This window comes from Nicotiana tabacum, chromosome 10 (assembly GCF_000715075.1).
Source record: "Nicotiana tabacum cultivar K326 chromosome 10, ASM71507v2, whole genome shotgun sequence".
NCBI lineage: Eukaryota > Viridiplantae > Streptophyta > Magnoliopsida > Solanales > Solanaceae > Nicotiana > Nicotiana tabacum.
In genome coordinates this window covers 120,879,785-120,903,671 of record NC_134089.1, presented here as the reverse complement: position 1 = coordinate 120,903,671, position 23,887 = coordinate 120,879,785, and the positions used below count along the sequence as shown (strand labels likewise).

At 39.5% G+C, this 23,887-nt stretch overlaps 1 protein-coding gene across 1 annotated transcript; it reads right to left on the bottom strand.

Annotated features, from left to right (window-relative positions):
* Nucleotides 1–21,575: 21,575 nt before the first annotated feature.
* On the bottom strand, nucleotides 21,576–23,414 carry LOC107814292 (putative glutathione S-transferase). Its single transcript, XM_016639674.2, has 2 exons — nucleotides 23,014–23,414; nucleotides 21,576–22,218 (listed from the first exon to the last, which is right to left on the bottom strand). The coding sequence occupies exons 1-2, from the start codon at nucleotides 23,326–23,328 to the stop codon at nucleotides 21,874–21,876; spliced, it is 660 nt and encodes a 219-aa protein (XP_016495160.1). The 5' UTR covers nucleotides 23,329–23,414; the 3' UTR covers nucleotides 21,576–21,873.
* Between the last annotated feature and the right edge of the window lie 473 nt (nucleotides 23,415–23,887).

Here is a 23,887-nt window from a genome sequence, read left to right as displayed (position 1 = left end):
TAAGAGGAAAAACAATGTAAGTACTGCTAGCTTCTAAGAGTAGAGTATCTTGGAAGATCGTTCATTACATTATGTGCAACCGGAGTCGTGCAAAAGAAGGAAAGGGATAGCCTCACATACCTTGTATATACTTCCCCAATCTCAAGCTATGCAATTGTCAAAACTCCTTAGTCTACAATAAGAGAAATGATACTATCGTTATCATTTAAGCGTCATAACTATTATGTATCGACCACAACCTATTTTATGATGAAACGGACAGCACCTCCCCTATATATATGACCTCACACCATTCAAAACAGTCACCAAACAGCCCAAACAACATCAATAATAAACATATTGAGCCTCCCAAAATAGTCCACACATAGCCTAATCACTCCATACATACGACGACCACCGTAGTCGTGTCAAACAATCTGGAAATGTTACGAATAACTATCAGCCCATAACCCTACATATATATGGTGTTTCCCCACACCCTTCATCCTCCAAAACTCCACAAGATAGTAGTAAAATACGCAGCCCAACAACAACGCAAAACAGTCCACAAAACAATAACATTACTACCAAACCTTTCGATATATATCTCACAAGTTCTAGCTTCAATGGCTTAGCCGCAACTTGGAAAATCTTAAATACATATAGAGTAAGAGGTTCCTTACCTTTATACAGAAAGAACAACTCCAATTTGACCTTAAATTTCCATGAAATATCCCTCCAATGCTGCCACAACAACAAAAAAACGAAACTAGCGATCAATTAGTGTTTTTTGGCACTAGAATCACTTTAGAAGGCTTGAAATCACCTAGGATTGATATTAAGAACATGAGGGAGTATTTACAGAACATAAACCCTTTAAAACAACCTCCCACACGAGCTGGAACGACACAAAAATGAGCAACAACAAGAAGAACAAGAGACTTACTAGCGCCACAGAATTCCCGACACTTGATTTGTGTTGTTTGCCCTTTTTTGGGTCTTGAATCTTGAGAGAACCTTGAGAGGATGTTCCTAGGGTTCTAAGGTCTGAAAATAGTGAAAAGAAATGACTTAAAACGGGTTGGAGTCATCCTATATAGGTCCAAATATCTTAAACCGACTTAGTGGGCCCCATAGAGAGGTGCTTGGCGCAGTCTCGCGAAAACGCGAATATCTCTCTACTCCGAGATCGTATCGATGAACGGTTTAATGCGTTGGAAACTAGACTCATAGATATTTAATTTTGTTGGTAGATCACCCCGTAATTTCTTGTAAATTATGAGAAAAGATTAGAAACATTTGACCTAATGTTTAAGTAAAATTATGAACCTAAGTTGTGACAACTTTTGTCGACTTTTGTTTCATAACTCGTTTGACTTCAAGACTTATGATACGGATATTATATGATTAAAATACCTTAATAAATGACCTCTTGAGTGTATTAAGCACCGCTAGATTACCTGAAAATATGAGTTACAACATCCTTGATTCGTTTAACTTCTAATACTGGTTAATCACCCTTATACACTCTTGTATCACTTAAGACCAATAGGATTGACTTCTTATCATCTCAAAGATAATTCCTTCTTGGATTTATGTTAACTAATATATGGCATGAACTAACACATGTGGATATGGGTTGTAACACCCTCCCCCCTTAGGAACATTCGTCCTCGAATGTAAGGGTTTATGGGGAGTTTAAATCATCGTGGATTCCAATGGAAATTTCCGATCAATTTTCCCCTATAAAATGGTCACTAGCAAAACTTGCAAGTAATTAATCCCAACATATGGCTTCACAAGGCTACACAAAGCATTATGCGTATTTACATTATCTACATATCACCATTTTGTATTAAGGAGGAGTATTCTCAAATTATTGCTTACCTCATAGAGCCGTTTCTTCTTCCAATGTATCCTGTCTTCCACCAGCATCCTTGTTATCTTCATTCTGGAATAAGTAAGGGTATTTTGACTTCATCTCCTTTTCTGCTTCCCATGTCATTTCTTCCATATTTTTGTTCCTCCACAATACTTTGACGGAAGCTACATCTTTTGTTCTCAGCTTGCGGACTTGCCGATCTAATATCGCCACTGGCACTTCTTCATATGATAGGTCCTCTGTAACTTGTACATCTTTGATAGGGACGACTCGAGAAGGGTCTCCAATACATTTTCTCAACATATATACATGGAATACCGGGTGGACAAATTCCAATTCGGATGGCAATTCTAACTCATAAGCAACCTGTCCAATCCGTCGAAGAATTTTATACGGCCCGATATACCTTGGACTCAGCTTACCTTTCTTCCCAAAACACATAATACCCTTCATTGGTGAGATCCTCAGGAAAACCTAATCACCAACCTCAAACTCTAGATCACGACGTCGGACATCAGAATAAGATTTTTGCCTGCTTTGTGTCGTCCTCAATCGCTCCTGTATCACTTTCACCTTCTCAATAGTTTGGTGAATCAAATCTGGCCCATATAATTCTGTTTCACCGACTTCGAACCATCCAACTGGTGATCTACATCTCCTCCCGTATAGTGCCTCGTATGGGACCATTTTAATACTGGAATGGTAGCTATTGTTATAGGCGAATTCTATGAGTGGAAGATGATCATCCCAATTCCCCTTAAAATCTAGAACACATGCTCGTAGCATATCTTCCAGTGTCTGAATGGTACGTTCAGCCTGTCCGTCAGTCTGCGGATGAAATGCAGTGCTGAGATTTACCTGTGTGCCTAAACCCTTCTGGAAAGACCTCCAAAAGTTAGCCGTAAATTGAGCTCCTCGGTCTGATATAATAGATATGGTCACACCATGAAGCCTAACAATCTCCTTGATATACAACTTTGCATAATCTTCAGCCGCGTAAGTTGTCTTCACTGGCAGAAAATGGGCACATTTTGTAAGTCGATCAATTATCACCCAGATGGAGTCAAACTTATGATAAGAGCGAGGTAATCCAATAATGAAGTCCATATTAATCACCTCCCACTTCCAGGTCGGAATCTCTATATTTTGAAGCAATCCACCGGGTTTCTGATGTACTATCTTTACTTGTTGACAATTGGGACACTGGGCTACAAATTCAGCAATAGACTTCTTCATATTATCCCACCAATACTGCTCCTTGACATCATGATACATCTTTGTCGAGCCAGGATGGATGGAATATCGGGATTGATGAATCTCATTCATAATCTTCTCTCGCAACCCTGCCACATTAGGCACACACAATCGGCTCTGGTATCTCAGTGCCCCATCTTTTCCGATCCTAAAAGCCATACTTTTACACTGTTGAATGCTTTCTCTTAATCGTATTAAGATAGGATCTTCATATTGTCGTGCTTTTACCTCGGCTACCAAAGATGATTCTGATGTATTCTGTACAGTAACACCTCCGTCATTAGAGTCTAACAATCTGATTCTCATATTGGCTAGCTGATGAAGCTCTTTAATCAACCCCCATCTACCTGCCTCAATATGTACTAAGCTTCCCATTGATTTACGGCTGAGAGCGTCTGCCACAACATTGGCTTTACCGGGATGATACAATATCTCGACGTCGTAGTCTTTCAATAATTCAAGCCACCTACGCTGCCTCAAATTCAACTCTTTCTGCTTGAAGATGTATTGTAAACTCTTGTGATCTGTGTAGATGTCAACATGGACGTCGTATAAGTAGTGCCGCCATATCTTCAAAGCATATATTACTACAGCCAATTCCAAATCATGGGTTGGATAATTCTTTTCATGCTTCTTCAATTGTCTTGATGCATAAGCAATCACATTCCCACGCTGCATCAATACGCACCCCAAACCTATACCTGAGGCATCACAATATACCACATAATCTTCTGTTCCTTCAGGAAAAGTGAGCACTGGTGCAGATGTCAATCGATTCTTCAGCTCCTGAAAACTACGTTCACAAGTGTCAGACTACTGGAATTTGGTAGATTTTTGTGTTAACTTAGTCAATGGTGATGATATAGAGGAAAATCCTTCTACAAACCGCCTATAATATCCTGCTAGTCCTAGGAAGCTGCGGACTTCTGATGGTGTTGTAGGTCTCGGCCAATTCTTTACTGCATCAATCTTCTGAGTGTCGACACTAATACCCTCATCAGATATCACATGGCCAAGGAATGCTACTGAGTTCAGCCAGAATTCACGTTTGGAGAGCTTAGCATATAACTTACGATCCTGAAGCGTCTGTAATACTATCCGCAAGTGGCCCGCATGTTCCACCTCCGAACGAGATACACTAGAATGTCATCAATGAATACAATCACGAACGCATCAAGATAGGGCCTGAATATAGTATTCATGAGATCCATAAAAGCTGTTGGGGCATTTGTTAGCCCGAACGACATCACCAAGAACTCAAAGTGCCCATATCTTGTCTGGAAGGCCGTCTTTGGAATATCCTTCTCCCTAACCCTCACCTGATGATACCCTGAACGTAAATCAATCTTAGAGAAATACTTGGCACCCTGGAGTTGGTCAAACAGGTCATCAATTCTTGGAAGTGGATACTTGTTCTTTATAGTAGACTTATTCAACTGTCGATAGTCGATACACATCCGTAACGACCCGTCTTTCTTCCGCACGAATAGGACTGGTGCACCCCAAGGTGAAGTGTTAGGCCTAATAAAGCCCTTATCCAGCAAGTCCTTCAACTGCACCTTCAACTCTCGCAACTCTGCCGGGGCCATTCTGTATGGAGGAATAGAGATCGGTTGAGTGTCAGGCAACACATCAATGCTAAACTCAATCTCCCTTTCAGGAGGAAGGCCTGGGAGTTCATCTGGGAAAACATCTGGGAATTTGTTGACCACAGGGATTGATTGTAAAGTAGGCGGTTTTGCCTCCGCATCCCTAACGCGAACGAGATGATAAATGTAACCTTTTGAGATCATTTTCCTTGCCTTAAGATAGGAAATAAACCTACCTTTCGGTGTAGCAATGTTCCCTTTCCATTCAATGACGGGTTCACCCAGAAATTGGAACCTAACCATCTTCGTACGACAGTCAACATTTGCATAGCATGAGGCCAACCAGTCCATTCCCATTATCACATCAAAATCAACCATTTCTAACTCAAATAAATTTGCCGAGGTTTGACGACTACAAATCATCACAGTGCAACCTCTATATACCCTTCTAGCAATCACAGAATCTCCTATCGGAGTAGATACCACGAGGGGTTTACTTATCAATTCAGGTTCAATGCCAAACTTATTAGCCACAAAGGGTGTAACATATGATAATGTAGATCCCGGATCAATCAGCGCATATACATCATAAGAAAACACAGATATAATACCTGTAACAACATCTGGAGATGACTCGAGATCCTGTCGACCTACTAGAGCATAGGTTCGATTTTGAGCACCACTCGAACTCGGCACTGCACCTCTACCCCTACCACGACCTGTCGACTGCTGAAAACCCCGTGCTGGAGGTCGAACTGATGAGGAAGAACCAGACACAGATCCAGTCGGCTGAGCCATACCATCACCTCCTCTATTAGGACAATCCCGCATCATATGGCCAGGCTGCCCGCACGAATAGCATGCATCAGAACCTCGACGACACAGTCCAAAGTGGGCCTTGCCGCACTGATCACAATGTGGTGTTGGGGGTCTCATCTGACTAGTATCCCTATGATGTTGCGAGCCAGATGCCCGCGAACTCTGACCTGGACCAGAATAGGATCGATCATATCGAGGCCTCTGAAACTGTGGAGGAGCACTAGCTACAGGTGGCGCCGAACTCCTCGAAAACTGTGGCCTGATGCGGCCTCTGAAGTCATCAGAATACCCTGCAAATCTCGCCCTCTTATGCTGGCCCCTATCCTGCTCCCTAACTGCCCTCTGCTGGCGCTTACGATCCTCTAGGGTCTGGGCATAAGCTTGAATACGGGAAATATCCATGCCCTCCACCAAGGAGGCTGTCGTACACTCATTTATCAGATGTGGTCCCAACCCATTCACGAACATATGCACCCTATCACTCATCTCGGCCACCATATGGGGAGCATACCTTGCCAAAGAATCAAACTGCATACTATACTCTCGCACACTCATATTACCTTGTCTAAGGTTCAAGAACTTATCAGCTCTAGCTCGTCGTATCTCAACTGGCAAGTAGTGACGAAGAAAGGCCTCAGAAAATTCCTTCCACACAGCTGGAGGAGGGTTCGGACCCCTGGATCTCTCCCAACTATCATACCAGAGAACCGCTAAATCCCGTAACCGATAAGAAGCCAACTCTACTGCCTCTGTATCACTAACATGCATAACCCGAAGTGTACGATGAACCTGGTCAATAAAAGTCTGTGGGTCCTCCTTGGGGTCTGATCCGGTAAACACTGGAGGGTCTAAATTAATAAAATCACAAACTCTTGTACTAACTGGTTTCTCAGCAGCACCTGTATTCTGCCTCTGAGCCTGAGCAGCTACCAAGCTAGTCAATAACTGCAAAGCACTCTGCATATCCTGGTCTGGAGTGCCAGACGGAGGAACTGGAGGCGCTGGGTGCCTTCTAATATCCTCTAGAGGAGATGGAGTATATGAGGTATGAGAGGGCATCTCACTTTGAGCCTCACTTTGTCCTGCTCTGACTTGGGGAACCTGACTGGTACCCTCTCCCGCTGTTGTATCAAGCCGTCTACTAATCGTTTGCTTCCTAGTCGAAGGCATCACTGGAAAAAAAAGGTGAATATTAGAGACGAACACTTACGACTCAACTCTACGCACGATCTAGATTCAGGAAGAAGGTAACAACCCTAGATGTCATGTAGCCTCCTGATTATAAATGTGGCGCGCTACACATCCATAATCAAGACTCTACTAGACACGGCTCATAGACAACCCCTAGGACAGACTTGCTCTGATACCAAGTTTGTCACGACCCAAACTGAAGGGCCATGACTAGCACCCGACCACACTTGCCGAGCACCAACGTACATTTCATCTAACCTTCAGTATTATCTTTTAAGGCTGACGAGATCAATATAAATGGTAGACCTAGATCATGGACAACCAGCAATAAAATATGATGGCATGAATATACATAGCAGGGGATGACCAGACAATCAAGAAACTACATATAAGGTATGAGCTACCACGCTACTATGAAAGACTATACAACAAAAACTAGCCGACAAGGCATACCAAACTATACATGAGCCGACACCTGTCTATGAGCCTCTAAAAGAACATAAGTGTTGCAACATAGCCGGAACAGGGCCCCGACATACCCATAATGTCTATAACAAAAATTGCATACCAAGACCAAGGCAAGTCCGGAGAAGGGATCTCGCCAATCACCGCTGAACTGAACAGTCTACTGTGGTGGGGGAGCTGCACCTGTCTGTCTATCAGGACCTGCAGCACGACATTCAGCGTCTACAAATAAAAGGACGTCAGTACGAATAAAGTACTGAGTATGTAAGGCAAGGAACCATAAATACGATCAGTAATGTAAGCAAGGATAGAGAATATACAACCTGTAACATCTTAGTACCTCTGAGGGCTACTTACATGAAATGCATGATACATATGTATAAATACATAAACCTTTAAAGCATTCGCCTCTGTGGGCATCATCATCATCATATCATACCCGGCCATAATAGGCTCGGTAGAATCGTACCCGGTCACATGGAGCTCGGTAAAACCCAACTGATCACTGGTTGCACAATAGGTGTCGTACCCGGCCAACTATAGCGTGGCTCGGTAGAGTAAAATAGATACATATATATAATGCATGCTCGACTCATGGAATCACATTCTAAACCTTTCGGAGTGACGTAAGGTCGGTATCCTCTGTACACGTTATTAGGACTAACTCTTCACTATGAACCTTATAAGAATCAGGAAGTACCAACAACATTGATAACATAAGACTAAGAGAAGCAACATTAACATCAATCGTTCCATAAGAGGGAAAACAATGTAAGTACTGCTAGCTTCTAAGAGTAGAGTATCTTGGAAGATCGTTCATTACATTATGTGCAATCGGAGTCGTGCAAAAGAAGGAAAGGGATAGCCTCACATACCTTGTATATACTTCCCCAATCTCAAGCTATGCAATTGTCAAAACTCCTTAGTCTACAATAAGAGAAATGATACTATCGTTATCATTTAAGCGTCATAACTATTATGTATCGACCACAACCTATTTTACGATGAAACGGACAGCACCTCCCCTATATATATGACCTCACACCATTCAAAACAATCACCAAACAGCCCAAACAACATCAATAATAAACATATTGAGCCTCCCAAAATAGTCCACACATAGCCTAATCACTCCATACATATGACGACCACCGTAGTCGTGTCAAACAACCTGGAAATGTTACGAATAACTATCAGCCCATAACCCTACATATATATGGTGTTTCCCCACACCCTTCATCCTCCAAAACTCCACAAGATAGTAGTAAAATACGCAGCCCAACAACAACGCAAAACAGTCCACAAAACAATAACATTACTACCAAACCTTTCGATATATATCTCACAAGTTCTAGCTTCAATGGCTTAGCCGCAACTTGGAAAATCTTAAATACATATAGAGTAAGAGGTTACTTACCTTTATACAGAAAGAACAACTCCAATTTGACCTTAAATTTCCATGAAATATCCCTCCAATGCTGCCACAACAACAAAAAAACGAAACTAGCGATCAATTAGTGTTGTTCGGCACTAGAATCACTTTAGAAGGCTTGAAATCACCTAGGATTGATATTAAGAACATGAGGGAGTATTTACAGAACATAAACCCTTTAAAAAAACCTCCCACACGAGCTGGAACGACACAAAAATGAGCAACAACAAGAAGAACAAGAGACTTACTAGCACCACAGAATTCCCGACACTTGATTTGTGTTGTTTGCCCTTTTTTGGGTCTTGAATCTTGAGAGAACCTTGAGAGGATGTTCCTAGGGTTCTAAGGTCTGAAAATAGTGAAAAGAAATGACTTAAAACGGGTTGGAGTCATCCTATATAGGTCCAAATATCTTAAACCGACTTAGTGGGCCCCATAGAGAGGTGCTTGGCGCAGTCTCGCGAAAACGCGAATATCTCTCTACTCCGAGATTGTATCGATGAACGGTTTAATGCGTTGGAAACTAGACTCATAGATCTTTAATTTTGTTGGTAGATCACCCCGTAATTCCTTGTAAATTATGAGAAAAGATTAGAAACATTTGACCTAATGTTTAAGTAAAATTATGAACCTAAGTTGCGACAACTTTTGTCGACTTTTGTTTCATAACTCGTTTGACTTCAAGACTTATGATACGGATATTATATGATTAAAATACTTTAATAAATGACCTCTTGAGTGTATTAAGCACCGCTAGATTACCTGAAAATACGAGTTACAACATCCTTGATTTGTTTAACTTCTAATACTGGTTAATCACCCTTATACACTCTTGTATCACTTAAGACCAATAGGATTGACTTCTTATCATCTCAAAGATAATTCCTTCTTGGATTTATGTTAACTAATATATGGCATGAACTAACACATGTGGATATGGGTTGTAACAGTATGCAAATAATTCCATTAGTTAATTAAGGCCATACTCAATCAATTAACACAGTATGGGTTATTGTGGATAGGCTGACTAAGTCAGCGCATTTCATTCATGTGGCAGCTTTCTATTCTTTGGAGTGATTGGCAGAGATTTATATCTGTTAGATCGTTCGTCTTTATTGTGTGCCCATGTCTATCATTTCTGATTGAGGTACGCATTTTACCTCACATTTCTGGAGGGCAGTACAGCGTGATTTGGGTATACAGATCGAGTTGAGCATAGCATTTCATCTTGTGACGAACGGACAGTCCGAGCGTACTATTCAGATTTTGGAGGATATGCTCCGTGCATGTGTTATTTACATTGGAGGTTCTTGGGATCAGTTCTTACCATTAGCGGAGTTTGCCTACAACAACAGTTATCAGTTGAGCATCTAGATAGCTCCATATGAGGCATTGTATGGTAGACGGTGACAATCGCTTGTTGGGTGGTTTGTGCCGGGGGAGGCTCGATTATTGGGTACAGATTTAGTACAGGATGCCTTGGATAAGGCTAAGATCATTCAGTTTAGACTTCATACAGCGCAGTCTAGGCAAAAGAGTTATGCGGACCATAAGGTTCGTGATGTAGCATTCATGGTCGGAGAGAGAGTGTTGCTTCGGGTGTCGCCCATGAAGGGCGTAATGAGATTTGGGAAGAGGGCAAGTTAAGCCCTAGGTTCATTGGGCCTTTTGAGACCCTTGATCGAGTGGGAGAGGTGGCCTACAGAATTGCATTCCCACTAGGTTTATCAGCAGTGCATCTAGTGTTTCATGTGTCCATGTTTCGAAAGTATCACGGCGATCCATCCCACGTGTTAGATTTCAGCACTATCTAGTTGGACAAGGATTTGACCTATGAGGAGGATCCGATAGCTATTCTAGACCGGTAAGTTCGTTAGTTGAGATCGAAGAGTTATCCTTCGGTTCGTGTGCAGTGGAGAGGTCAGCCTGTTGAGGCAGCTACCTGGGTGTCCGAGTCCGATATGCGGAGCAGATATCCCCATCTTTTCTCTGGCTCAGGTACTTTTCTAAGTTCGTTCAAGGACAAATGGTTGTTTTAGAGGTGGAGAATGTGATGACCCAAAAGGTCATCTTCTGTTTTAGAACTCGATTCCGTGTTCTGAGGCTTTAAAAACATCATTTTATCTCTTCTCAATTTGCTTGCGCAATCCGGGCATATATCCAGAAAGCTTTTATGTGAAAAATTGAGGAAATAATAATTTTTAGTTTAAAAGGTGATTTTTTTGTTGACTTCGATCAATGTTTTGGGTAAATAGACCTGCACACGTGTTTTGATGGTCCCGATGGGTCCGTAGAAAAGAATGGAATTGAATTCCGAGGTCCCTAGCCCGAGAAATGAATTTTTGAAGAAAATGAAAAGGCTAAAAATGTAATAATTTAAAGAATTTGATCTTGTTTGTATTGGCCCCGTACTTTGGTTCTGGAGCCCAGTACAAGTCTGTTACGATTCATATCTTATCTATGAAATTTGGTGAGAAACGGGACTGATATAACGTGATTCAGACCATTGGTTGAGAAAATAGAAGTTTTGAAACTTTCTTGAAAATTTCATGCAATTTGGTGCTAAATTCGTAGTTCTAGATGTTATTTTTGGCGATTTGATCACTCGAGCAAGTTTATATGATGTGTTAAGACTTGTGTGCATGTTGGGTTTGGAGCCCAGAGGGCTCGGGTGAGTTTCAGATAGGCTATGGGATGTCTAGACTTAGAAAAATCTGGTGTTGGATAGTTGCAGAGTTGCAGGTCTCGGATCTTGGTAGTGCGGCCGCCGTAGGAAATTTGCGGACCACGGTAGAGGAACGCGGCCGCGGTAGGAACTTCGTGGACCGCAATAGAGGTTTCGCGGACCACAGTGGAGGTTTCGCGGACTACATAGTGAGGATCAGAGGGTTCTATATAAGCGGGACTTATCATTCATTCTTCAATTTTTCAAACCCTAAAACATAAGAGACGATTTTCCAAACACTTCTTCTTCCCCAAATCATAAGTAAGTGATTCTTAACTCATTTCTTTCACTCTTTTACTTCTTTTTACAAGATTTTATCCTAGAATCTAGGGTTTTCATTGTGGAATTGGGGATTTTGGGTAGAACTTAGGAATTTCGAAATTTAGGGATTTAGACCTCAATTGAGGTCGGATTCCAAAACCAATTGTATATCCGGGCTCGGGGGTAAATGGGTAATCCGATTTTGGTCCGAATTTTGAGTTTGGACCAAGCGGCCCGGGTGTTGATGTTTGTTTACTTCTTTCAAAAATGGCCTAAATTGAATTCCTTGCTATCGTGGGTAGTTCCTAAGGCTTAAATTGAATTGTTTGGTTGGTAATTTGCTATATTCTATTAGTCCGGAGGCTAGGTTGAAAGAAAAGGCTGTGATTGAGATTTGAGTGGCCCGCAGAGGCGAGGTAAGTGTTGGGTCTAACCCTGGTATGAGAGATTAGGTATTATTTACCTATTTTCTATGTGTTTTGATGTTGAGTACAGTGCATAGGTAAGGTGATGAGTACATATGTGTTGTTGTCGGGTCATCGCATGCGAGTTAGTCTTATTCTTGTAACTATTGTACTCGTTGATCATACATTTCATGTTTAGACTCGTCATTCCCTGTGTTGAGCAACCCTTATCATGTTTTTAAAATATTCGGTACTATTTGAGTATTGACTCAGAGTTGAGGCTGGTATTGTGGTGAAGCAAGACTGGTTCTTGATATTTATCTCTCATGTTGTTATTATTCATTGTTTTGGTGAGGGAGAGTGTTAAAGCACAAAGGGTGATGTCGTGCACTGTTTGTGAGTGAGTGATAATGCATGAAGGGTGATGTCGTGGCATATTCTGTGAATGATAATGCACGAAGGGTGATGCGGTGTCATATTCTGTGAGTGATAATTCACGAAGGGTGATGTCGTGCCATGTTATGAGAGTGTTAATACACGAAGGGTGATGCCGTGTTGTTGCTATTATTTCTTATGGTGAGAGTGAGAGTAAAATCACGAAGGGTGATGTCGTGCACTTGTTTTACGATGTTTATTACTTACGTTGGTTCAAAGCATGTTATTTACTGCATTTCTTTACTGTTACTATTTTCAGGATCTGATATTCCCCTAAGCATGTTTTCCCTTCCCGTTATAATCTGCTTAGTTTCCAGTCGTTGTTATTTTCTCGTATATGATTTAACTGCTCAGGTTCATGTTATTGTTGTGTCCTAGCCTCATCACTACTTCGCCAAGGTTAGGCTTGGCACTTACCAGTACACGGGGTCGGTTGCATTGATACTGCACTCTGCACTTTTTGTGCAATTTTTGGTACTGGATCGTGTTGATCAGAGTTGAGGTGCTGCCTTCAGTCCTATAGGAGACCCAAGGTAGATATGTCGGCGTTCGCAAACCTTGGAGTCCCCTTCCAGTTATCCCAGTTTATTGTTTTTACTTTAATTCAAAGATAGTTGTATTTCCTTCCAGCCAGTAATTGTAGTGGCTCTTAGAAGTTTGTGAATTGTAACACCAGTTTTTGGGTAGTCGTGTATAAGTATTTGGGTATTTATAAACTTCCGCACTTTATTAATTTGTGATGTTTTAAATTAATGTCATCTAGTGAATTGCTTAACGGGTTAGCGTATTTAATTTATGTATCTTTGCTTTCCTAGCAACTGAAAGGTTAGGCACCATCACGATCCCGACGGTGGAAAATTCGGGTCGTGACATGGGTCTAGGATTATTTTGCTGCCATGAGTTCAATCTCCCACTAGGTGAACTCCACGAAAAGCTTTGATGTCTTTGTCCCATAGCATTATAATTGTTACCACCTTGGTAGTTTTCTCTATTATAGTTCCCCACGGTGTTGACTTCCTCGGCTGAAGCTTGACACTCATGTGTAGGGTTGTTAAAAACCGAGCCGAAGCGATAGCTTATTGTCTTATTGGTATCGGATTATCGGAGTAATAGATGGTGAACGTGTTAAGATTTTATAATTAACGGCTTAATGGTTTGGGGGAGAATTACTCAATTTTCTTATCGGGTGAACCATTAACCCGTTAAGAATTTTTATATTTATACTTTTACCCTTATCAGTAATTCTTGTATGTACTAGATTGGAAGACGAACTCTTCAAAAATATAGTTAGATTAACAAGACAATCTTTTGAATTTAAATCTGACATTAGTCTGAAAGCATCGACATGTCATATTACTATGCTTAGAATTTAGACATTGGATGATATTATTCTCAGCATACTACCCGTTGAATTTGAACATTCTTTAAACTAAAACAGTCACAAATGTGTGCAAAATTGTAACATAGAATGATAGAACTATCTGATGTCTGTAGCTAATACCTAATGGCAATCGTCTCTGGCTTTTCATGAATTATGAGTGGACATGAATTGAATTCTTCTTTGGGCCATAGTATTAAGATTGTAGATAACAATGCTAATGGCCATCAATGTTCAAAAACTAACCAAGACAGTTTGAACTACGCATTTGGTTGTTTAAATTATAACACAAAAATAATTATCTTATTATCATCACATCTGCACCATCAAATCTCCATTAGAGATTTTCCAAATTACAATAAAGGAAGAAGAAACATCTTTTAAAATTTAATATAATCACATCAAAATGTGCTACTATGCAGTAGCTTTTAGAATTACTGTCAAACTAAAAGTGACAAGTCCCGTGTAACATTTTAATTGAAAGTGTTGGGTGAATTAAAACGCATGGTTATGTTAAAGGATTTATTGATTGTTCAAAAAAATATTTGGTTTAACTGTTTAATTGCCCGATAACCGTCTGATAATCGTTAATCTGATACCAATCCGCCAATTGTCTTATTGGATGAATAGAGGATTACTACATTTATAATTTGATAACCAATAAGTCAAACCGTTAAGTGTAATTATCCACCCGATTCGCCCGATAAGCTCCATTACTCATGTGTAGGATGTCTCATTCCACAAAAGTCACATGTTGTTTGCGGCTCACTCTGTAACTTGACCAATGATAGCTTTCTTATCTCCTTGACCATAGTGTCTAGCTGGGCTTACATGGATGTGTTAGAGTCCACCTGGTGATTCCCAACTGATTTTCTTCTGTCATTACACTTAGTCGGGCACTGGTTAGCATCCTCAGATAATTCACCAAGGATTAAGATAACTTTCTCCGGAGTTTTCTCCTTTAACGAACTCCATTCGGTACTCAGAGTTCGTCTTGAGGAGCGTATCAGTCCATCCTAGAAGTTGTAAAGTTGCATCCATAATTCAATTCCATTATGTTGACACCTTCTCACTATCTCCTTGAATCTTTCCCAAGCTTCGAAAATTGTTTCTATCTCCTTCTAGTAGAAATTTTGGATTTCCCTTATGAATTTCCCTGCTTTTGCAGCTGAGAAGTACTTGTCAAAAAACATTTTAGTCATATATTTCCTTGTCCTGATCAACCCTGTAGGTAAGCTACGAAGCTAGTGCTTTGCATCATCTTTCAATGAAAAGGGGAATGCCCTTAAGTAGACTGTATCTTTTGATACTCCATTGTACTGGAAGGTGTTCATGATTTCTTCAAAGTCCATCAAGTGAGTGTTAGGATCTTCATTCGGTTTTCCTCTGAAGATGCAGTTGTTTTGTATGGTTTGAAGCAAGCCTTGCTTCAACTCGAAGTTGTTTGCTGCTACGGGTGGAGGTCTGACACTTGACAGTCCTTGATTGTAAACTGGTCTGGCATAGTCACCCAATGATCTTCCAGGCTTGGGTGCTACATTCTCGAACTGGTCTTCAACCAAGCGTCGGTTTAGATTGAAGACCCCCATCATCTTCTATAGTCTCCTTAGAAACTCTCCGGACTTTCTCAGCAGCTGCCTCTGTGGCTGCTTCCTCTTGGGCTGCTTCCCGTGCAGCCAAATCAACTACTTGTTCACCATTTTTAGCCATGTGTTCTTGGGTTCAAGGTTGCCCCAAGAATTTTTCGATGGATTCTTTCTCTTTCCTCAACTATCGTGGACAATTTTCAACCTCTAGATTATATGGAATTAATTCCTTTGATGAAGATCGAGTGATATACCAGAGAAGTCAACCGGTTGCTTCCACACGGAAAAGAAAATGTTAATACACTAAAGTATAAATTGGTTCCTGGTTAAATACTAAAAACTATTTTAAACACTATTGATTGTCAATCCCCGGTAATGGTGCCAAAATTTGACGAGTGCAAAACATAAACAAAATTATTGTTCGCTATCCAAAGATAGTATAGTTGAATTATCGTCTCCACATGGATTGGATTTAAACAGTATTCGAATAATCTTTAGTTAATTACTATCCATGAAAATTAACACTTGAGTTTATGCTTATCAACTACAATTAGCAACTAAAATTAAGCGATTAACAATTGATCACAAAAGACAATAGATGAGCATATCAATGAGAGAAATGAGGGTAATTGACTAGACAGGTGCAAGATAATTGACTCGACATCCAATTTTTGAGTTAGTTTACTCTATAATATTGTTGATTCTCACGAATTCAACAGATAATTAGACTACACTTGAAGTTAACGTTCCTTTTTTGATTAAATTTTAATTTCATTAATTAATCCAATTGAAGCACGGTAAGAAATTGGAATGAATAAAAGGATGGTTATGGTCTAAAGGGTAACTTCTCACGAATATTTTCCTATTTTATAGTTTGATTAACAATTCAAGAGGCTCTTTCGATTACCTATTTGAATCACGAATTTAAACTATAGCATAAAATGTAAAGAAATTCAATATCAAGCTCCTCTTTTGATTAATCAAAATAAGAAATAACTCTACAATACGAATTAAAACTTCATCAATTAATTCCAACAATTATCAAGAATCGAATCTCTAATCAAATTATCAAAACACTGTATCTGTCAACACCCTAATGGAATTTACTCCGTAGCTATGGAAAAGTCAGCTAAATAAGGTTTAAAAACGAAGAAGACACCAATGATAATGATTCGATGCAAACTCCCGTATTGCACAGATCGTTGGTTGAAATTTTGATAAATACTTGAGTCTTCTTGCCTTAGTTGCTTCTTCAATCCTTCGTAGGTCAAAAGTCTCTTAAAACGTATTTTTGGTGTATTTATAACCTATAGGAACAGTCCCGGACGAAACTACCCCTCCCTTCCCGAAATAGGAAATAACTTTGACAAATTTGTACACCCGCGCTGCGCCATGCGGCTCGCTTGTGTGGAAGTTCAGGGAGCTCAATTCTGTCAAACATGCACTTTACACAGCCATATCGCACCATTCGGCGCAGCAGTAATGTTTTCTCAGAGTAGTTCTTTTCGTCCACTTTTTGACATCTAGACTTGGTCCTCGACCCCAGAACATGATCTGGGCTTAATTTTTTAGGGCTTCTACTTAGACTTGAAAGCTCCAAATTGTTCAACTTAGCTCCAAATTACCTTAATAACTCGAAATCACTTCCTACAAGGCATACAATATATAATGAGTGTAATTTACTATTATTTAAGCTCAAACACACGTAAACGCATTAATTAGAGTGCAATAGTACGGCTAATATATGGGTTTCCAGCCTACCATCACTGGTAGCGGAAGCGATGTGGACGATGAGTTCGATGGTAGCTCTGATACCATATTGACATAAGAGAAAGAAGATAAAAAACTATTTGTATTATTTCTCCACTCATGTTAGCCTACATGTAATATATACACAGTAGAGTACACAAGAGTTAGAGTTTTAGGTACACTCTAACACAGAGTTAACTACTCTGAACCTAACCCTTAACATGTGAGAGATTGGTTTCACTAGGAATATTACATGAAGCAGGACTTGCTCTAATAATTATAACACATCCTAATTCCTAAGGCTGGAGGTAAGTTAAATAGGACTATGCCTAAATATATGCATCACAGAAGAAGAATATAATGCCACTTCTTGATGTGGTAAATGCGTAGGTTAGATCAACTTAGAGGTTGAATTTTTTGAACATTGCTCTCATCAGGTTCTGCATCTAGTTTTATACCTATAAGACCTTTGGTGACTTCAGCAGAGAGGCTAAATACACCAAGCTGATAGATTAGACTAGGAGTTGCATGGTATATTGTGACACCAATATTCAATGATGATCAAAGTGAGAAGAATTCTTTTTTTTTTTTGAGGTAGTTCAAACTCCCAACTCGTTTGAGGCTAGGTGTAAGCCCCTTGACAAAGTTCCTCAGCATATGTGGGTTGTAACAAGGATTTTCATGATGGCCTTGGAACACAACCTAAAAATTATAGCAACATCATGATGGACAACTCGGCATGACGAACTATGTGGGGTTGACAAACGCACCTTGACGGAGGCAAGGGGCATTTCATATGGACGTGTGGGTTGGAAAGACAAAGCCATGTCAAGGAAGGGGCCAAGATATGGCAAGGCAAGGAAAAATAAGCTATGACATTGGAGTGTGAAGATTTAATCAAGTTGGGGCAACTTGACATGCAAGCAGTTGTGGCAGCCGGCATGTATGGTTAACTCAAGGGAGACAAGTTGTGGCTATGACATTGCGGCGGAGCAGTGTCAAAAGGTCAAGGTTGGGCGCAATGCCAGCCTAAGACGCACAGCCGCTGGCCAAAACAGGCATATGAAGTGCACAAGTAGTTGTTACAAAGTGTGTTGGGCACATGGCAGTGCAGTTGAGCGGTAACAACAGCCTTATCCAAGCATGGATGATCGTGTGGCTAAGTGGATGCACATTTTGTAGCATGTCTTTTTGAATGGCTTATATTTTCCCATCAATTAAGGATTGTCAATTGATTGCTTAGATGCTATCAAATGTAATTAAGCAAGTTGCACTATGAAACGTGCATAGAGCATGTTCCAAAGGCAGAACTTAGTCTTGTGCCTGTTTGTTTATGCCAAAAACGTCTAAGTATTATTCCTAAGGATAGGAAATCATTTTTAGGTAGGGAACTAGGGTGTTCTTTGTTCTTAGCCATAAAGTTAGTTTTATTTTGTTCTTGTATTCACATATTAATACTAGTTAGGAAGATATTTTTGTAAATTCGTGTGTGCCTTTTACTTACTTTGTTGCCTAAATTATTCTAAGTCCCAAACGTCCTTAAAAATATTCTAAGTGTTGGAAGGCTTAAGTCAAGTGCTGAGCTTGACTGCTGCACAATAGTGAACCTCGGGCAGATTTCGGACTAACATAAAATCACCGCTATGAAAACTGGTATTAGAGCTAGGCTGATTTGGGGCGAAGACATGACGTTCAGTGATTGAATTTCATAAAGATGGCTAGTGACAATGCAGAACTGAGGGAAAAAGTTGATGTATTGGAGGCACTCCTTGAAACTATTGATGTTGAACAATTTTTTACTATTGTGACTCATCTCACCTATCATGAGGCCGAGATGAACAGGCTGAGCCACGAGTGCACAGATTTGAAAGTGGAAAATGTGTTGCTGCATTGGGTTGTTGGCAATTATGATACACAACATAGCGCAGATCGTACCAAGGTTAAAATATTTTAGCCTAAAGATTTTAATGGTGCAAGAAGTGCCAAAAAAACTTGAAAATTTTCTATGGGATATGGAACAGTGCTTTCAGGCTGCCCATGTGCGAGATAAAGACAAATTCACCATTACAACTATGTATTTGGTGGACGATGTTAAGCTTTGGTGGCGGACGCGCATGGCAGATGATGTAAGTGTTGGTAGGCCTAAAATTGACTTTTGGGAAGGGCTGAAGAAAGAGTTGAAGGATCAATTCTTTCCTAGCAATGCAGGCTGGATTGCTAGAGTTCGTTTGAAAAAGTTGAAACAAACTAGAACGGTTAAGGATTATATCAAAGATTTCAGTTCTTTGATACTAGATATAAGCAACATGTCTGAGGAAGACAAGCTGCACAATTTCTTGTATGGGTTGCAGTCGTGGGCGCAGATAGAACTCCGAAGGCAGAATAAGAAAGACCTTCCTAGTGATATTGTCATTGCGGATGCTTTGGGTGATTTTCGGTTAAGGCAGGAATGTTCTGATTTTTCTGCCACTTCAAAGTCCAAAAATGGGAACAAGGAAAAGGCAAAAGAGTTGAGAAAAACTGAAAATGACAAGGGAAATGTTCTTGAGGGCAATGGCAATGGGATGGAAAAGCAATGGGATGGACCTTCAATAAATAAGGGACAAAATAACAAGTTTGATTGTTATTTTATTAGTAAAAGACCACATATGGCGAGGGACTACTCAAATCTTGAACGGCTTACGACTTTGTTTGTTGATGAAAAGGCTGAAGATGAGCCGAATGAGGAAGAACATGAGCGGAAGACTGCTTATTTAGGGCCTATGGTTATGCTGAAAAATGCAGAAGTTGCTTCATCGAGGACAACAAATTCTTTGGGTGGGGTGGTATATTATCCCCTTGACAAAGTTCCTCGGCGATGTGAGTTGTAACAAGGATTTTCATGATGTCCTTGGCACACAACCTGAAATTTAGGGCAACATCATGACAGGCAGCTTGGCATAACGGACTATGTGGGGTTGACAAATGCACCTTGATGGAGGCAAAGCACATTTCATATGGACGTGTGGGTTCGTAAGGCAAAGCCATGTCAAGGAAAGGGTCAACACATGGCAAGGCAAGGCAAGACAAGCTATGATATTGGCATGGGCAGATTTAATCAAATTGGGGGGAACTTGCCATGAGCAAGCAATTGTGGCAGTGGGCGTGTGTGGTTAGTCATGGGTAACAAGTTGTGGCTATGACATTGAAGCATAGCTGTGTCAAAAGGGCAAGGCTTGGAATAATGCTAGCCTTGGGCGCGCAGCAGCTGGCTAAAACATGCACATGCAGTGCACAGGCAGTGGTTACAAAGTGTGTTGGGCGTATGGCAGTGCAGTTGAGCGGTTACAACCGCCTTATCCAAACATGGCTGATCGTGTGGCTAAGTGGATGCACGTTTTGTAGCATGTATTTTTGACTGGCTCATATTTGCCCATCAGTTGCGGCTTGTCAACGGATTGTTTAGATGGTGTCAAGTGTAATTGAGTAGACTGCACTATAAAAACATGCATATGGCTTGTTCCAAAGGCAGAACTTAGTCTTGCGGCTCTTTGTTTATGCCAAAATCGTGTAAATGTTATTCCTAAGGGTAGGAAATAATTTTGGGACAAGGAACTGGGGTGTTCTTTGTTCTTGGCCATAAGGTTGGCTTTATTGTGTTCTTGTATTCATATATTAATATGAGTTGGGAAGAAATTCGTATAAATTTATGTGTGCCTTTTACTTACTTTGTTGCCTAAATTATTCTAAGTCACAAATGTCCCTAAAAATATTATAAGTGTTGGAAGGCTGAAATCAAGTGTTGGGCTTGACTGCAGCACAGTGGCGAACCTCTGGAAGATTTCGAACTGTCATAAATCACCCATGTGACACTAGGTATAGTTGTTGTTGTTGTTGAGGTTGTTCAAATGGCAAAGAAAGACTATCTCTTATGATGACAGTGCCGCCTTTTTTTCGTCGTGACATATAAGTTATAAGTGAAACCTCATTGATCAATACATTTCTTTGATTTTTCTTATCTATTCAGTCACTATATTTGCTAGCAGTGATGAGTGGTCACTTAATCCTACATGTGTAGAGTAAAATATTATTGAATTGTTTTAACATATGTATTAACGTATATAGAGCCAGAACGTCACTTATTTTGACTCCGTGTAAATCCAGTTTGAGGGTTTTTTTCTTCTAGACAACGACTAGCAAACACCACACTGAGTATAGTTCTGCTTGGATTGCAGAAGATTAAAAAATAACGAAGTAAATAAAGGGATGAGTCTTAGTTCATATTCTAAGCATGTTGTTCCCTAAGACTTTCATGAAAGGTAGAAAATAGTGAATTGATTTCATCTTCGTGCAGAAAGTAAAAAAGGCATAACACAATAGTAACGACTTGTGCTAATAGATGAAGAGAGGAGAAGATAAAGAGATATAAAGAAGTAGTCTGTTAGTAGCAAGTAAAACCTCCAAACAACACATTATTGATTATATATATAAAATACCAAGTAATAAACAGTATTCTATTACTTGCTACATAAAGAATATCATCAACACAAATACAACCTTTTATTTTCCCCTCTAATTCAAAAGAAAGGAAAATAAAAACGAACAATAGATGTCTAACAAGTTGAAACACTTCTTTCAGCATCACACAATTTAGAATCTAAATAAGTGGATTCACAATACATGTGATCGTATTATATCTATACATTTTATTACGCAGAACCCACTCTAGATCCGTCTTTTGTCTTTTACGCAATGCCCAGCCTCTTTCGCAACATCACAATAAAATCATAGACTTTGTCAGGGTCAGCAAGAGACTTTGAGACACTCTCCTTTTGCATACACCTCTTAGCCCATGCCACAATCTTAGGACACTCTGCTTCTATGCTAAAGTTGCCAAATTTCTCATAAGTAGGAAACCATGTATAGTAAGGAATAAGGGCCACATCCACAAACCCAAAACTTTCCCCTCCAAAGTATGGCTTGTCTCCTAACTCCCCTTCCAATAACTTCAAGCACTCTATGAATTCTTTATTGGCTGCTTCTTGGTCCTCCTTTTTTGATGTCCAAATCTTCCTTCCAGTATCATAAATCTGCAATCTCCCAAAAAAATGAAGATTATATCTTTTTCTACTAATTTATCTCATAAAAATACAACCCCCCAATCCCCACCCATTGTGCGTAAGTTTGGATGATTTGGTCCGGACGTATATTTTCATCAGTATGTCAGTTAGACATGACTCAAGTTAGCTCATCTAAAAGTTTAGGCCGATCTAGGTAGCTCGTATAATGAAATTGACTTACAAGAAAAACTTACCAACACATAGGAAAATAAGATATTCGATTGATTGGTTAAATTTAGTCATGACAAATAAACAAAAAACTCTATTAGTTTAATTTGATAATTGAACAGATAATAAAAGAGCAAATACACAAATAAAAAATGATTTTGAGTTAGACGAGTTGGGATATGCGCATACATATTATATAGCTCAAATTGATCCGTCCATCTTGACCAATCAAAATTAATTTAGACGGAGAACTACCTTACTACCTTGTATGGTTATTGATTCAACACATCTTAATTTACCTAATTTAGTCCAACTTATCCATTACTCCTAATCTCTTCCTTGACATCTTTTATAATATAAATCTTGAAATTGACCAAAAACAATAATAAGAACTACACATCAGTTCCAAACAACATAGGTTCGGCTATATGAATTCTCACTAACCATGATTCTCTATTTAAATTCATCTAAGCCCAATATTATATAGAATAGAAATAAAAATAAAAATAAAGAATAGCAGAAATTCTCTATATTTTGGACTAGCATAAAAACGTCTAATTAATATGACTAAAACATATTGTGTGATATTTTGCATACCTTTTTATCAACATAATCAGCCCAAAACCTAGCATGAGCTCTCTCATAAGGATCAGAAGGCATCAAAGGGGAGTTGTCCTTCCAAACTTCATCTATGTACTGAACAATAACGAGGGATTCACATATTGGTTTTCCATTGTGAATCAAGACTGGGATTTTCTTGTGAATTGGGTTCATTTGTAGGAGAAGAGGGGTTTTGTTCAACAAATCCTGCTCCTTGTATTCATACTGTATGCCTTTCTCAGCCAAGGCAAACCTAACCCTCATCCCAAACATGCTTACATTGGTATCCAAAAGGACAACTTCATCTGCCATTTTTTTGGATGAGAATTATGGATTGTTTAACAGAATTACAAGATAATGTTAGAGTAAATTATGTGCTCTGTATTGAAGGTAAGCCATAGTGATGGTACAACTATATATAGAAGGGAGCAAGAGGTTGGTCCAAAGTTGATGTGGAGTGTGGACCATGCTAGAAAATTGTCCACTACTTTTTTATTATTATCAGTATGAAATTCATCAAAATTTAAAACTTATCATAAAAGAAATAATCAGTCAAAATCAAGAAAAATATATAAAAATACCGCATCAACATCTTGATGAATAATTATCTTTATGTCTTTCTATAGAGATGCTCCACTAGCTAAATAGACGAAAGAAATAGTTATTAAAAAAAGAAATTACGTGCACTTTGAATTGAACTCGAAGAATGATGCGTTATTAGAGAAATTTAAAGAAAATACTAATAAAAGCACATAAGTGATCTCACGATGATTTTGTACTTTTCATAATTTTTTATTTGAACTGAAACGATGCCACGCTTCTATACACTTTTCTATATATGGTGGTCGAAAATTGCACTTGTGAGGATTAT